At 41.1% G+C, this 17,742-nt stretch overlaps 1 protein-coding gene across 1 annotated transcript in view; it reads left to right on the top strand.

Annotated features, from left to right (window-relative positions):
• The window catches only part of LOC147732656 (uncharacterized), a 208,838-nt gene that overhangs the window by 158,346 nt on the left and 32,750 nt on the right, over positions 1-17,742 (top strand). The window contains exon 7 of the mRNA XM_086958840.1: positions 2,560-2,633. Within this exon, the coding sequence (XP_086814966.1) occupies positions 2,560-2,633 (74 nt within the window). The remainder of the gene's footprint in view (positions 1-2,559; positions 2,634-17,742) is intronic.

Below are 17,742 nucleotides of genomic sequence, written 5' to 3' on the forward strand. Positions count from 1 at the left end.
TCCCAGAACAGGGGGGTTTCAAGGAATATCTTTCTATTATTGACCATTGCTTTGCGCTCTGGTCCATTGAGTGGAGGTCTGTTGTGCAGAGGGGGGATTTATTCTGCTGTTTTGTAGACTTCTGTGCAGCCTTTGATGTGGTAGATAGGAATCGCCTGTGGGAAGCAGTGATAAAATATGACATTCCAAAAGACCTTCTAAGGCTAATTCAGGAGCTACACAATAGTAATTGGGCTCAGGTCATTATGGATAAAGAGGGGACCTTGACACAAAAAATACAAATTCTCTGCATTTGTAGCTAATCTGCTTGCCATACTAGCGACTGCCAAAGGGTTTTGGCCAAGAGTAAATGGGAAACACAAACATGTCTTCTGTATGCAGACAATCTTGTAATTCTAGATTAAACAGAAATAGGTCTGCAAAGGAAACTAGATGTGTTTATGGAATATTGTAGCTATAAAAAACTAGTGGTAAATATGGACAAAACCAGGGTGCTATGCTTTGGGAAGAAAGAAAGTAAATTTAGATGGTATTTAGGCCCTGATAAGCTAGAATTGGTTAACTTATATAAGTATCTTGGGGTCTGGTTTGAGGGGTCCCTTAAATGAAAGACACATGTGGATGCCCTAAAGGTCAGGGCTGTGGCCTCAGTGAGTGGCCTTAAAAGAATCAATAAGGACTTTGGAGAAATGTCATACAGACCAGTTTTAAAAGCCTTGGTTGCAATGATACCCCGGCATCTGCAATACGGAGATGAGCTGCTAATATTAGTGGAAAAAGTAGGTGAGATGCTGAGGAGAGGAAATGTTTAAAGAGACTACTGTCCCTTCACTTTTAGTCATGATTCAAGCTGAAAGATTGCAAATCAGCATGATATCGTGGAACTTACTGAGACAAATGGTGCTAATAAGATTCTGTAACAGATTAAGGGGCAGAATTAAAAGCCCCTTGCAACACATTGTGCCGCTGTTGCGTCACTATTGTGACGCAGCGGCGGCGTTAACCATGCGCCACATTGCAACTTATTTACAACGTGACGCGTCTAGGCAGCTGTGTCACGTTGTAAAGCACTGCGCCACATGAAACCTGCGTCAGGTTTCATGTGGGTGTTCCGTCGCAGGAAAGCCCCGTAAAACTGACGCAGTGAAATCTACAAGATTTAATTGAGTCAGTTTTACAACGCCCCTGCGCCAAACCCTTACGCCTGCTTGAAGCAGGCGTAAGAAGTGACGCACCGCGTTAAGTATGGGCAGCCCCTGTGCATTGCTGGAGTTGTGACTCCAGCAATGCGCTGCCCTTACCCCACCAGATGCGACAAGCATCTGCCCATTCTTGCGCCACGTTGCGCCGCATTGTAAATGCGACACATCCGTGGTGGCGCAAGGGGAGAATTGCGTGTCGCATCTGTTCTGGCGCATCCCTGCTGATTTGCAGAGATGCGCCAGACATTGTACATATATGCCCCTGAGTGCGGGGGGGGGGACAGAAAGTTTCCCAGTGGTGTAAAAATTAAATTCTGCAACATGAATTAAAATTGGCAAAAAGTGTCAGAAATAAATTGAGGGCAGTCTGTAAGGATAAGAAGGGGAATTTGGGCCTCCAGAGCCTACAAACTGAAATTTCAAAGACTGAGTTAATGACACTAGGTAAAGATTTGTCCTATGAATATGACTATCAGTATTAAAGTGGGAAAAAAGTGGTACAATTTAAATTAAAACCGTGGCAGAACAAATAGAGATTTTGGTATGTGGCTATATCACCTAATAATTTGATGAGAAGTGAAGTATTGTGAGTAAGGATTGGAAAAAATCCCTATCAAATGAATGAAATGGTAAAACTCAAAATGATCCTACCAGGAGGTAACTGTAACTGTGATCTGAATACCAAATGCAATATTTTGAACATTTTATTGTACCGTTTATAGGTTCTACAGCAGTAGAGACAGTTTTTACGCCCAATATTTTTTTAAATATGGAAATAGGAGCTGTGAGCAAGTTGTAGAACATGTAACTGATATGCATTTTCTGGCTATATCATGTGCCATAGGGAGATTCATGATGACAGTTAAAATTGTATTTTAAAATTTAAATAAGAGTGGTGTTTTAAGTATCTTATGTAATTTGTATAATAAGGTTTGGCATTATATTTGAAAGCATATTTTAATGAGTGGATTTTAATAATATTTTATTAGATGAAATGTAATAATGGTTATGTCTGCTTAAAATAAAATTAATATATATACAGTGATTATGGTTGTAAATTGGTGTATCGTTTAAAGACCTACGGTCTAATTAAGCATGAATATTGACTGACTGACTGCCCAGAGGTCTCTTTAGTTAGGTCCCACAAAGGCAGCAATATAACCATGCTTTGCCATTAATCAAGTTCCACAGATAAGGGACTCCTTTAGCCCAAATACCTATCGGACCCTGTATCAAACTGACAATACCCATTTTTAAATCTAGAAATATCTAAAAACAAAACGTGCAGTTTGAATGACTTTCTGTGCACACTCTCATCAGTAGTTTTCTTTTTAATTAACTAGTTCACATTTTACAGACCAAGACCCCGACCCCGACCCAGAAGACGCCTCAGTCTCCTAGCAAAATACCGTTGAAAGCTGAAACACCAGAGTGAGTATATAATTGTTTCAAGAGTATATGGGAGCTTGTTCACTTCATAAGTAGACGTGTTACAGTCCACATTCGCACATCACCTTCACGGATGCATTGATAGTCAAGGAAGATTGCAGGTTGTCTACTCTCAAAGAAAAAAAAGTGTTGGCAAGGCCAAAGGCATTGGCATTGACTGCCAGCCTTTTGGCTTTGTTAGTGCTTGTTTTGCCAAAGGTTTTGTTGAATATAGTTGTAAAATATATTTCTTGGTTTCAAGGTACATATTGCGATAGCAGTCCCTGGCATTGAAGGGAACAACTTTATGTGTGGATGCGGTCTAAGTATATATAGGACCAAGTTTCCATAGGAAATTGAATTTTTGGTTTGCTAAAAACTTTAATCGCCATTCGATACATTTTCACAAAACTTTTCAAAACAAGCTTCATTCACCTCAGTTCCTTCCTGGAAAGTTCCAGGCTGCTCCATCAAGGGGGAGGGCCTGACAAAAAGTGGAGGTCCCAAAGTGCATTTTCATCATGCAATTTTTCCATAGGAAAACTAAACAGCGATGCTTCAAACATGGCTGAACGGAATTACACTAAATTTGGCAGATGTAAGATCTTGGTCAACAAAACATGATTTAGTGCAAAACCATTCAGTAGTTTTTGACAAATGAAGTCTCCAAAACTTCGTATATCTGGATGGTTGGATTTGCAGGAGGCTTGTGAGAGTCCTGTGTTCACGCAACTTCAAATAACAAAGCGGTCTCATTGGCCGATGGGGATTTCTTTCCCGCTAACAGCTTTGCTTGTGCAAGAGTAAAAGTCTCACACAAACTCCTGCAGGAGCTGATTGACTGGCTGCAACATGGACAGAAATGTTGTGGCTGGCATTTCAGGACATGGAGACTAGGTTCCTGTGTCTTGAAAATTAGAAACAAATAAGGCATGAGGAGGCAGGGTAGATGTTCCCCTGAACCCTTAGACCTTGTGGGAGGATCCCAGGGAAATTAAAAAAAATAGTTGGGGCTTCTGAGATCCTGTGTGTGTCCTATGAGCTGACTGGATTCTCACAGGAGTCCCATGAGATCACAGGGGCTGTGGTCCCTCTTGTGAGAGTCTTGCAGGAACAGGGAAAAACACCAAGGAGGTGGGGCCTGAGTGTCTGCAATGGGTTGCTGCAAAGTTGCAAAGGCTGTGCATCCACAGGGTGTAAGGCCTTCCATATCATAATATTATATTACTTTACATTGAAGAATCCTAGAAATTCACTGAATTTCCAAGGCTTTGTATGGTGACCTATTTCAAGCAACTCTAATTCACACCCCGCCATGCATTTCTTCAAACCCTACATATTACATCATTCATGACATGTTGACATCATTGATATCATTACTGATGACAACTAAACTGGCATTATTGACGACAACACTGTGCATGGCGGGGGCACAAGTTATAGTAACTTGAAATAACTATAACTGTTGGATTTCAGTCTTGTTTTTAGTTTAAAACATTACAATTAAATTGTCATATTCACCTAACTATAACAGGACCTTTGTTTTTCTCATTGAATTTCTGTGGATTTTTAAATGCAAAGTAAGATATTATTACCCTATCTAACTATACCGTCACCTAAGATGATTGGCAGTGGGTAGTTATAATTAAGACCAGGGTTCCATAGAAAAAGCGGTTTTTGAATTGCCTATATGTTTTTTGCTGTTTAAATAAGAATGAATGTGTGAATAAAATGCATTAATAAACTTGTGAAAAAGTATATTAGAAAATTGAACCTATGGGTCAAATCATAGTACAATTTATATTTTTAAAAAAAACTGTTAAATTCACTAAAAAGCCAAAGGTTACAGGGACGTTATAGTTAGATTCAGAATTTACATATACAAAATCATAGAAATTCAGCAGTTATAGGTAGAATTGTCCCAAGTAAATATAACTCGTTCCCTAAGGTTACTATAACTTGTACCCAGAAATGCATTCGTTTTCTAATCAATAATTTTACAGCAAATGTTGCAGTGATATTATTAATGATGTCACAGAAGATGTCATGAGTGATGTAATATGTGGTGTAATTAGCAGTGCATGTGACGGCACGAGTTATAATTACGTTAGTGCTCATTATTGTTAGGAAATAGAATTTAAAAAACCTTAGAAATTCACTGGAAAAAGCAAATGTTATAAGGACGTTATAGTTAGGATCAGATTTTACACACATAAAACCATAGTAATTCAGCAGTTATATTACTTGAGCCAACTATAACCTATGCCCCTCGCAATGCACTGCTTATAACCTCACATATTGCATACCTCATCACATGGTCAGTGACATCACTGATGACATCTCAAATGATATCACTGATGACATCATTCAGTGAGTGTGAGTGTTTCGTAAATGGTTCTGGCACTGAAAGATATATACTGAACTATTGCATAAGTTAAATTACTATTCTTTCTGCAAAGCTAATAAATGTTAGTACTTCTAACATATATCATCCGAACTATAATCCTATTTTTAAAGTGCGTGTACTGTTTATGATTGAACTATCCTTTATGCTGACACATATCCTCAAACTATCGACAAATTGGGATACAGGCAGCCACTACTGCATTTGTTAATTATTGCTGATGTCTGGGATGTCACGACCAGGGAGGACACATATGAGAAATTGGGTTGTTGGTTGATTGGGGTGTGAGCTCTGGCCAAACAGCAGCATCAATTCAATGCGGGATGAACCACAAAAAGTTACTAAATTGACCTGTTCCTAATTCTGAGTATCTTAGCAGAAAAAAAGCAGTTGGGCTTTGTTTAGAGGCCTAGTGTAAAGTATTTATGCACCACATAAACAGTAATAAAGAGAAAAACACAAAACAAGATAAATCCAAAACCCATTTAGAAAAATAGAGTACATTTGAAAAAATAATTTTAGACCAAAGTGACAAAAATCCAATCAGTAAAACCAGAATTATGATTTTTTTTAGTAAAAACTGGCACCTAAAAGTTCAAAGTGCCAACTGTGGACATCTACTCGCTTGAGGCCAGGGCAAAGTTGAAAAATATGTCTGACCGTGATCAAGCGCCGTTCGAATACAAGAAGTGGAGTGGGCCCAGTCAGCGCTGACCGTCGTACTCAGAAGAAAGTCTGAGAAAAACAGTCTGAGAGGTAAAGTTAAGGAAGGCAAGGCTGCAGGAGTTGTTTGAAGGGCGGTCGTCATCATTGAATTGCCTTGGGTCAAAGCTGCGGTGAAGATTTCTATGAAATAAAAGTCAAAAATCTCCAGCGGGATGAAGCAGAGGACTGCAGCCGAAGACAGTTCCACAAGGTCAGATACCTCTTTGGCAAAGGACTGCTGAAAAGGATTTGTTGCTATGGAGAAGAACGTAGCAGGAGAAGCCGCAAGGTCAATCCCATAGGTGATGTTCCTCAGGTAGATATACAAGCAGGTTGGTCCCAGTCTCCTCCTGGTTCTTTATAGCAGTTTTTGGTCCTCAGTTTCAGTATTTGGCCATGTGGGCACTTTTAGCACAACAACGAAGGGCCCAGGACTGGTGGTACACCTCATGGGGGTTCAGGATGCACTCAGGATGGGTCCAGGTATGGTTGAAGATGTTGGGAGCCTTTTTCTTCCCTGTGGCTCTGAACAGGAGGCCAACAAACGAGTGCATGGAGTCACTCTGGCTGTCCTGCGTTCAGGGGAAGATGCAGGGCTCAATAACAGGGTGGGCCTTGAGAGTTCAAGGCAGTCTCCAGACAGAAAATGATTACTTCCAGGTTCAGCAGCAGCCTTGCAGAGTGCACAGGAGGTCACATAATGAGGCAGTCCCTTGGGACTTCTTCCACAGGTCCAGTTCTGGAACAGTGTTTTGAAGTGCATGGAATTTCCAGACTCCCTTGCCCTGCCTCCAAGCTGGCTGCAGTGAGAATGTGGGGTTGTTTGGAGGGAGAGGACACCCTCTTCAACTGCAAGTAGAGCATTTCTCAGTTCCACCCAACATTCTGCCAGCAGATGGCCCATTAAGGCACACCTAATTTTTGTATTGTGTTACTACTGTTTGGGAGAAATTCACAATGTATAACTGTCAGCTAAAGCCAGTCCTGTGACCCAAGACAGAGTGTAGGCTCAAAGGGCAGAGAAAAAGCCAACTTTCCTAAAAGTGCCACTTTCAAAATTGAAAAATACCTTTCAAGAGGGTTTTTCAATACAATTTCATAGATACCAAACATGACATAGCTACTGTTAGACCTGACATTGCCTGGTTTACACCTAACTTTTGTGCCTTCAGACCTCCTGTTTTTGCTGGCCGTAGGACTCTGCACACTTTACCACTGATAACTAGTGCTAAAGTGCTTTTGCTCTCTGCTTAAAACACGGTAACATTGGATTATATCCAATTGGCATATTTATTTTAATTTTTAGTCCCTGCTAAAGTGCACTCCATGTGCTCAGGGCCTGTAAATTAAATTCTGGTAGTGAGTCTGCAGCACTGATGGTGCCATCCGCTTAAGTAGCCCTTTAAACATGCTTCAGGCTTGCCATTGCCGAGCCTGTGTGTGCAGTTTTAGATTGCCACATCAATCTGGCAGAATAAACCTTTTACCAGGCCCAAACCTTCTTTTTTAATACATATAAGTCACCCTTAAAGTAGGCCCCGGACAGCCCATGGTCAGGGTGCAATGTATTTAAAAAGATTGACAGGAACATTTAAGTTTTAATCATGTCCTGGTAGTATAAAACTCTTACACTTGTTTTTCACTACTGCAAGGCCTATCTCTCTTTAATAGGATAACTTTGGAGTTGTGTTCTTACATTTTATAAGTGTAATTTCCAAAAGAGATGACAGGTTCATGTCTGATGTCTCTGGAATCCTAATTTAAAATCATAACCCATGGTGAAATTGGATTCTAAAAATCAATTCTGAAAATAGCACTTTTAGAAAGTTGTCATTTTCTTGCTTTATTTAATTTTTACGTTCCCAAAACATGGTTCGGATGTGAAAGCACCTTGATGCATACGTATTAGAAATCTAATAAGGCACACAATGTGTACAAACTATGGAGCATTGCATGCTGTATATACAAAGTGCTTGTTATAAATGTACGCATGTTTGAAAGATGTTGATTACCCTGACCCTTAAACTGTGAATGAGATTGTGCGCATTTTAAAATTTACAAAAAAAAGCAATACTGTCAGTGAGATATGGGGACCTTTAGGGTTAAAGTACATTGATATGTCAGTGGAATCCATTTTTTGTGTAGAATATACCATCATTGACGCAATCAATGGTTCCTTGCTCTTACTCTGCGAGCCTAGAATAGGGGCTTGTTTATGATGTTTCTGAGTGACTCACTCACAATAGATTCTTCTAAAATAAAGGGTTTACTCACATTGTTCTACTGATAAACTATTGAAAATAGGGGCTTCAGTGACAGAATTACTCATCTGACCCCTTGAAAAAAAGCATGACCACCTATTTGTTTCAACTCTCTCTCTCTTTCTTGTAACACTTTTATTTTCACAGGATACAATGCAAGATGTATTGTGATCAGATAACGTGGGGACCTTGTAAGTACCTACCACAAACACCCACACATTGCATGCCTTAGTAAGTGTGCAAGCACAAAATATACCTGGTCCTGAAGAAAGTCACGTTGACCCATTTGGGCTAATAAAAGTGGCTGAAACATGTAGAACACACCCAGGATGACTATACTGAACATACACGGCACCAATTAACTATCCCATATATATCCACCACTCTTTTTAACATGGACCGGGAACCCCAGACAAACAAATAAATTAAAATACTTCGGATCACAGGGATTCCCGAGCCAATTTTTAATTCAGCATGTCACAATCACTGGATCACCCAAAAACTACCAACTCCGGTGTAATCAGGCGTCACAGCACACCCTGGGAGCATTCGGCAACCAGGTGGGAACCCAATGAGGAAGCATGTCACCTTCTAGGTAGGTGAGTAAGTAAGAATGCCTCTGCATGCCTGATCCCGCGCCGTGACCACATGAGGAACCTGCACTGGCTCCATGTTGACAAAAGAATCTCCTTCAAGCTCCTGATCCACGCACACAAGGCACTCCACAAGACTGGCCCAGCCTACCTCAATAGCCGACTCTCCTTCTACGTACCCAACAGGAAACTCCGCTCTGCAGACCTCTCCCTGGCTACCGTCCCACGCATCCGTAAAACCACAGCCGGAGACAAATCCTTCTCCCACCGCGCCACCAAGATCTGGAACACCCTCCCCCTCATCCTACGACAAACCGAAGACCTTCTAACCTTCAGGAGACAACTCAAGACCTGGCTGTTCGACCAGTAGCAACAGCACCCCCTTCCTCCCCTCCCTTCAGCGCCTTAAAACCCTTGCGGGTATGGAGTGCGCTTTACAAATTAATTGATTGATTGATTGATTGATTGAGTAAGGGTTATTTTTAAACACCCTGTGGGTTCCAAGTCTCTAAAAAAAAGTCAAAAGAGACTGAAAGAGTGGGCTTGAGTAACCAAAACAAAAATAGGTGAATGATCCGTTCAAATTAGGTTTTTTTGTATTTTTTTGCCTTAGCCATATGGTGCCAGTGGCCTGTCTCTGGTCACATGGCTGGGTGTGGGTAGCATTTGGGATTTGTGTAGGCAGCTACACAAAATGGGAGCATAGACTGGATGGGCCATCATTACAGGATGGGAGGGGGAACAGGGCTCAGCCTCACTTACATCTGAATAGGCTGTGTCCCGTCTTCACACAAAGAGCTGCACACCCCCTTTAGTTAGGCTGGAGCCAAGGCCGGGCTTCTGTGCACTTCAAAGGCATGCCTCTGGAAGCTTCTTCCCACTTCAAAGGCCCAACTGTGTATAAATGAAGGATCTCAGACACCACCACTTCAGTAAACTTTTGGACCTGTGGGTACTCTGCCAGGAAGAAGGGCTGCTGTGCTGCTACAAGGACTGGCAATGATGCTCTAAAGGAACTGCTGCCCTGCTGTGCTGACATGCTGCCTGCTGCCCTCTCACATGCGGAAAAAGATGTGGACCTGCAACTTCATCCTGAAACCAGCACCCCAGAGTGACTCAAGGGGCTAGTCTGCTGGGCTCCTGATCTGAGCCCCAGAGGCATAAAAGGCTCGCCAACATCTCCTGGACCTGCCTTCTGTAAGTTTCTGGCCCCAAAGTGGTGCTTTACAGGTCCTTGGATTGGCTTTTTGTGACAGTGAGCAAGCCCATTGGTACCGGAACTGCGCCGTTCAAACTAAAATTCTGAGCGAATGGCCACCAGCCCATGTCTTCAAACAGGAGCATCAACAGCCCATTAGGGCCACCAACTCGAAGCTGCAGTCTTCTTGTCCATGACACCCAATCTATATGTTGTGCCACGCTGCTCACCAGGCTCTCCTTGCTCCTCGCCGCCCTCTCCAACACGAAAAATGGGACTCTTGGCATAAAACTTGATTAGGTAAAATTTCAGCTGGACTAATTTGGAATTGTATTCAACCACAACTTCCTCCCTGTCAGCCTAAACATCTGACTTTGACCCGATTCAGCGTGACCAGATAGCTCCGGTTGGTGCTTTCTGTTTCTAGTTGCTATTCACAATTAATAGTTGAAAAAATCTGGTTTTACTGATTGACGTTTTGTTGTTTGGTCCTGCTTTATTGATTAAATTATTTAACCTGGTGTGGGGTATTCGGCGTTTTGCTGGTTGAATGTTTCACAAATACTTTACCCATTGTCTCTAAATTAAGCCGGACTGCTCTGTGCTAAGCTATCAGGGAGTCCAACACAGGTTAATTTGGGGTTTGCCTGTGCCTTACCCTGACTAGGATTGTGATTGCTGCTTGACAAGGGCTCACACATCAGTCAACCAGTAACCAAATGTCCAACATTGGTGATCAGCAGTGAGGATCAGTACTTGTGTACCTGCAGTTCCATTCAGTGATTTGGTGTACAGTACCACCCAATAACTAAGACCAATTTGAGTTTAAATTCTCCTTGATTGGCCTTTTTGCTTTTATCTAAATTCATTCGTATTCTAGCAGACTAATTGTGTCTTTGGCCTCATGTGCAAATATGGAGTTTGAGCTTGCCAACCTGGAGGGCTATATTGTGGTTGAGCTCACAAATTTTGCTAGAAGAAAGGGGTTGCCCGCCAACAGAGTTACCAAGAAGGTGGAGCTTCAAAAGGTCTTACGGGCATGGGCAGAGACCCACCAGGTTCTAGTCACAACAGATGACCAGGAAGAAGAGGGGGATGAGGAAGGATCAGAGCTGGACCCACAGGATGGTCTTGGAATGCAGCCTGTTGAGAAGGGGGTAACTTACTACCAAGATTAGAAATCCCTTCCCATGCAGGTTTCAGTGTGTCCTCTCACAACCTATTGGCAGATGAGTGGCAGAAAGGAAGGCATAAAGGAAGTACAGGCTGGAGAGGGATGCTCCCAATTAAGAATTTCAGCTTATCAAATGTAATAAGGAATCCCCACTGTTATCCTAAATGTAAAATGTAAAAGTACATGTGCAACATTTTAATTACACAGCACCCTGCTGTATGGGGTAACTAGGCACTACCTTAAGGGTGACCAATATGTAATAAAAGGGGAGTATAAGGCTTGGCAAAGGGTTTGAATGGCAAGTTAATATGGTAGTTTAAAACTGCATTCAAGCTGCAGTGGCAGGCCTGACCCATGTTGCAAGCTGCTACTCAAGAGGGAGGTACAATAAGTACTGCAGGCCCACATGTCACATTTAATTTACAGGCCCATGGTATATGGCATACTACTCTACATCGGACTTCCAAGTAAATTAAATATGTCAATTTGGTGTAAGTCAATCAGACCATGTTTAAAGGAGAGAGCACAGGCACTTTAGCACTTTAGCACTGGTTATCAAGTCCAAAGCCCAACAAAAATTAATTTCTGCACCGAAACTGGACATAAGTGGGTAAAAAGGTTGAGGGAAGACCACCCTAAGGCTGATGGGTCCAACAACATGTAAACAACATTAGTATTGTTAACAAATAATTCAGTAGTGTGGGCACTTTCTGTAGTGTAGTACCTAAATGAGCTTTAGAAATTGGTGGAGAGTAGTACTGTACAATTACAATTATATCTCAAAACTTCAGTGATCCTACATAAATGACAAAATACATTTTCAATAATTAAATATTCTAAAATATATATTTTTACAGATTTTTCCCAGAACACGCATCAGTTAACCATTGTTCCTTGGATTGGCCGAACTGTGTCACTGGTCATGAGCTGACATCATCTATTTCAGTTTTCGATATATCCAATGGCTATGACGGAGCCTGAGGCCATTTACTCAGTAACACGTATTTGACTGTCTTTTTGTGTGACTTGAGAATTGAGGAGAAATTAATTTCTGTCCAATATCCAATTACAGTGTAACCAAAAGGGTTACACAATAGCTCAATTTGAAACCAAGTCTCAAGTTGGTATGTTTTATTTCAGATTCAGATTCAAAAACAGATTGCCATATATGAGCCTAAGCATAATAGTATAGAAGTACAATGCAAGTAGGATAAAATCAAATCTTTGGAAGTGATTCAACCTATATAGTAAACAAGTATACCACTAGTTCAATAATGGCAACGTAAGTAACAAGGAAGCAGAACTTCGCATCAACTTTTCATTCAAAATAAGCATGGACCCCGTATCTGTCTCTACTCTACTCTGTTCTAAAGTGGTAATATTAAGAAAAGGTGCCAGTCGTCAGAGTCCTCTGTGAAAGAAACTCCAACATGGGTCAAGTAGTATAGAGCCACAGATGTCAAAAGAGGTCTATCTATCAAGGTACCCTAAACCAGAATGCCAACTTTCCCTCACTACGTTGCATCATAATATCAGTTGCATCTAAGGTATGTCCTACAAACCCATTGATAAACTTCCATTCTTTCAGCACACATTGGCTTCTTCACACATCTCACTATTCTCATAATCGTTATTCCGACCGTCCTTGGTCTTGTCTCCTTCCCCCATGAGAACTCACCTCCTATCTAGTTATCATTCTCCTTGTATGAGTTGCCGCTTCACATGCCTCACTATGTACTGAGAACAAAGACACCTGTTCTCTCTGCTAACGAAGCCTTGTTCACCTGCAGTGAGAACACAAAAAACATGCAACATTCTACTGCAACGGGTATAAAATGCAAATTCAAATTTTAAACTGAAACATGAGCCTCAATCCAAATACATCTCAGGCCCACAAGTTAGGCTAAGTTAACAAGTGCACGGGTTACATTTAGGTGCACTCCCTACACAAATAAATCACAATTGTCAACACATACCTTTAAGGTTAGTACAGTAATAATGTTATTATTCAATTTGTGTTTCTAAGCACATGAACATTCATTTAGTAAGCACAGCACTATCTCTCTTATCTGTGGACACATTCACAAACGTTTTCGCGAACAATCACAATCCTATAAGTTATGTTTGAACATACATATAAATGGCATTACATTGCAGAGATTTCTTTATATCTCATACCCCACTTCTATTATTAACATTAGTCACCAGAATATATGCGAGTGCAGACTACATTTGGCTATAATGCACTCCTAACATGGTCTTCGGGTGGAGTCAATTTTACACGTCTCGAATCCCCCCTCTGGTGGCGAATCGAGCCATCACACGAATCTTCTGATCTTATCTGATGGACCAATATTAACCATGGTTGTTGCAGTTCTTTTTCGCTTAAAGTCCTCCAAATGTTTCATGTCATGGTAATATGCATCCTGAGCCTTTCTCCAATTGTATCTCCCCGCTCTTTCTATCCTTCCCATTTCTTTGCCTTGTACCTCCTGTACCCTTTCACTATTCCCACTACAACAAGTGCACAAAGGCCAATCATTACCACAGGTTTCAAAATAGAGCCAACTATTCCACTCCCCATATTTGTGAACCATCTACATATAGCACTAAATCCATTTCCAACTGAATCCCATACACCTACAACTGCCAACCCAACTAAATCCTTCTGAACATTAGTAATGTTTGTTATGTACTTCTGCAAGTCCTTACTGTTGTCTGGAATGTACTTACAAGACTTTTGAACCTTTAAAACTCGACAGACTCTGCTTTCTATTGCAAGCAAAAAGTCTAATGCAAGTCTATTTTGCACAAACATAGCTCTAATAGCAACCATTTCAGTATTCACTAACAACAAAGCTCCAGCAGTATTAGTAGATAATCTATCGACTACAGTGGACAATTTGCTAATCTTAATATCATTCAGTATTAGCTCTACATTTGGTATGATAGCCCCAAAATTATTTCCCACAATCTCTCCAACACTCAGTCCAAGTTTATGTCCCAACTTCTCTTCCCAGATGGGATGATAACAATCTTACACATGATAAATCTTTGGAAACACTGCACCTACATAGCATGCACCATACCATTTACTAGGCAGTTTAAAGTAGGCATTTTTCCCCACAAACAAAACAAACTCCAGTAATCACTGGATCTGTTCCATCCATAAACAACGTCCATGACCTTCGAATGTCAAACGTGTGATCGCATTCATTCTTCTCTACAAATATAGAACTGTAATCCATCCTGTTGTGGAATACACACACTCCCCCGATGTCGCCAATCCTGCATCAGTGCTGCAGAGTTTCCTGTTGTCTGATGTTCCCTCTCCTCTGGTGACCAATTCTGAACGGGGACTCTTTTTGCTGCATCTGCTAATACTTCCCTACATCTACTATCTACTTGATCTATGAAATTATTTTGATCTCGGAAAGGGCACTTCTTAAATTATGTCTACGTGAATAATCTGTGTCTATCGTTTGGGTTGAAACAAAACATCTACCAGCAATTTCAGCAGTCTTGGCATGTGAATGTCTCTGCAGGTCCCTAAACCTTGGCACTTCTGAAAGAATTAGATCATAATTCTTAAAATAATACTCAAAACGACCTTTGCTTAAAATATACTGAGAAACAGATTACTGTTCTCGTAATTAAACTAAACCTTCATTTGCTTTGGGTGAGGCCTCTTTCTCATGTGTATGCGTCTCCTTTACACTGTCAGTAGGGTTCAAGCACATCCCTACAATCAACACTATTCCTACAGTTATGGGTGTTAGCAAATCACCTATTATATACCTATGTCCAAGATTGGAGTTCTTAATTTCCATACTAATTGTAACTCTGACCAAGTTGCACAGAGGAATAGCAGCTACAGAGTCTTCTCTGTTGACCTTTGACCTATCTCAGCATGGCACACTCTAACGTCACTCTCGCTCCTCGCAGCAGGTCACCCTCCTTTACCATTTCTTAGCACACACACACACACACACACACATACATGCTCTCTTAAACAACAATTGTCTGCTCCTCTAAAAGAATTGATAGAATTTAATCACTCATAAAACACATATTTGCAATGAAACCTCGACCAGCGGGAACTCACCTGAATCAGTATAGTTTTCCTTCTGCACAAAAAGTTCCACCACACTATTCACAGTTGTCCCATTCACACAAAGTTCCCTGTCTCAATTGGGCCATTGACGACGTCTCATGACAAACCCCACAAAACTCAGTAGACAAATACAACACGGTGTCTACTACGCCCTACTATGTATCCTGGGATCTTAGCCCACGTCGGACCCGATAACAACTTTGACAATAACTGATCACCACATTCACATGACTCTCACAACACCTCCACCAGACATCACACAACCAATTTTCACTGGAACCTAAACACCATTCCTCACATGCACAACCTTACTTATACTCACTCCTTCACCTTTGATTTTGCCGCATGCAACCAGAACTCCGTTTGTTCTCCAGTCCTCAACCTGAGTTTCTAGACTAGAAACATTAGGGTTGGGGTCTAGGCTTTTCTAGATTTCATTCTAAATTTCTCACTTCAAGTGCATAACCATCTCCTGCTACCAACTGATGGAACCTGGGCCCACTTACTCAGTAACACTTACTCAACTGTCTTTTAGTGAGACTTTAGAGGTGAAGAGAGAAACATGTCTGTCCAATATCTATTTACAGCGTAGCGAGTAGAGTTAAACAAAAATTCAATTTGAAACCAAGTCTCAAGTTAGTAAGTTTTATTCTAGATTAAAATTAAAAAAAATTAATATATATTAGTCCAAGCATAATATTATAGAAGTACAACGCAAATAGGAAGAAACCAAATCTTCGGAAGCCGATTCACCCTATAAAGTAAAAAGAAAACCACTAGTTCAACGGTGGCAACGTAAGTAATACGGAAGCAGAACTTTGCATCAGATTGCATCAAATTTTCAGTAAAAATAAGCATGGACCCTTAGCTGTCCCTACACGTGGCAACCTTAAGATAAGCCAATACATTATTTCTGCATTTTATTTTCCTAACTGATGTTTTCGTCTCCAAAGAGGACACAGACATGTAGTTTTGTCTAAGCCTTGAAGTGATTCTGTTTGTATTGAACTACCGTTCACTCTTGTACACACCAATATTATAATATGAACGTAGTCTGCTGATAGACAGGTCTGGATGTCCTACATGGAAACACCTTTTTTTAATGAATGGGACACTTCAGAAAGTGTTTGGAAGCGTGAGCACAGTGCCACTGCCATATACTGTGGTTCAATAAAATGGACATGGATGGGAATGTTAATTTCCATATGTGTTTTTTTGTTTTGGTGTTTTGGTTGGCCTTATCAACCCATGCAACACACTAATGCTAGATTTGTGTTTAATATGCCCCTGGAATAAATTATAAAATCATGTTATTTACTTGCTTAGTGGTACCTCCTTCATATGCTCAAAATCAAAAGGTCTATCTATTTTGAGTAAAATGCATTAATCTAAAATTGGTTTGTTAAAATGTGACTTCTCCAATACATTTGTGTTAAGATAATGAAAATGTGACCATATTTTAACTAGTCAGTCCAATATGCAAATTCTTGTCAGAGACTGACTTCTACAGGGGTTTTCAATTCTATGCTATTTGTGAAGATCTACCTGAACACTCCACAGCTGGCACAACCCATGGTGGCAAACAAAAGATGATGGGTGTAGTGCCGAAACTTTTGAACCACTCTACCCATGTCACAGATCTGGGTTGAATCCATCGTTCTTTTGCTCACTACACCACCCCACCGACATTTTAATAAGCACAAGTCGTATGGCTATTGTTTGCACAAGGTAGCAGCAGGAAGAAAGCAGCAGAGCAGTTTGAAGGTTCCTAAGCGAGCAATGGTGCAACTCTCTAATTTATTTTCCGTGGAAGAGGGTGTAGAAAGGAAAGGAAAGCAAATCTTTTGCTAAGGAAGGTAGGCCCCCTCCATCTTAAACTGATGAAGTTATAGACAGCCTGATGTTATTGATTCTGTGGCTATCACAACTGGGATCACTAGTCATAACTAGTTTCTGCCCCGGAATAGGGATAGCTTGTAGCTAGAGGAGCTGATAAGATTCTTGGATTTCAACGGTTTTCTGCACACATTTACCACCTGCTTTGAGTAGATGGAATAATGAAATTTGTGAGGGGAAATGCATTTAGTTTCACAGCAGGCCTTCATCTGGTAATTCTCATACTGAACTGGTAATTCTTCAAAAACATGCAGAAATACTTGTTTGCATGATAGAGCATTGCCCGTGGGGATTTCGTTAAGTAGTTTATTCCTCTCATCACAAAAAACCTTGGGGCCTTATTTATGAAGGCCTTGCGCCACCGGTGCGTCACTTTTTCCCATGTTAAAAGTGACGCACCGGCGGCGCAAGGCCTTCATAAATAAGGCCCTTGGTTTCCCTGTTGTGAATCCCTTCCCTCCAGTGGCGGATCCTCCGTTATGGCAGAGAAGCGTCGCACCTCTGCCAGCTGCCTCAAAACGGCAGGATAGGAAAATCAAACGATAAAAAATACACATTTTATTATTGTTTTAGTCTTACTTTCCTGGCGAGTCTGTTGGGGCCTGGCCATGGGGGTCAATGCCCGTCATGCTCAGGCCGGCCAAACCGTCATTCGCACTGAAGCTCTCTCCAACCCGAGCTGCATTGCCGGGTTGGAGAAAGCATGCACAGGCTCCCAGTCTCACTGGGAGGGCAAATTCAGAGAGCTCAGGCAGTGTCAGGATTGT

The sequence above is a fragment of the Lissotriton vulgaris genome, chromosome 2_1 (genome assembly GCF_964263255.1).
Source record: "Lissotriton vulgaris chromosome 2_1, aLisVul1.2, whole genome shotgun sequence".
In the NCBI taxonomy this organism is placed as follows: Eukaryota; Metazoa; Chordata; class Amphibia; order Caudata; family Salamandridae; genus Lissotriton; species Lissotriton vulgaris.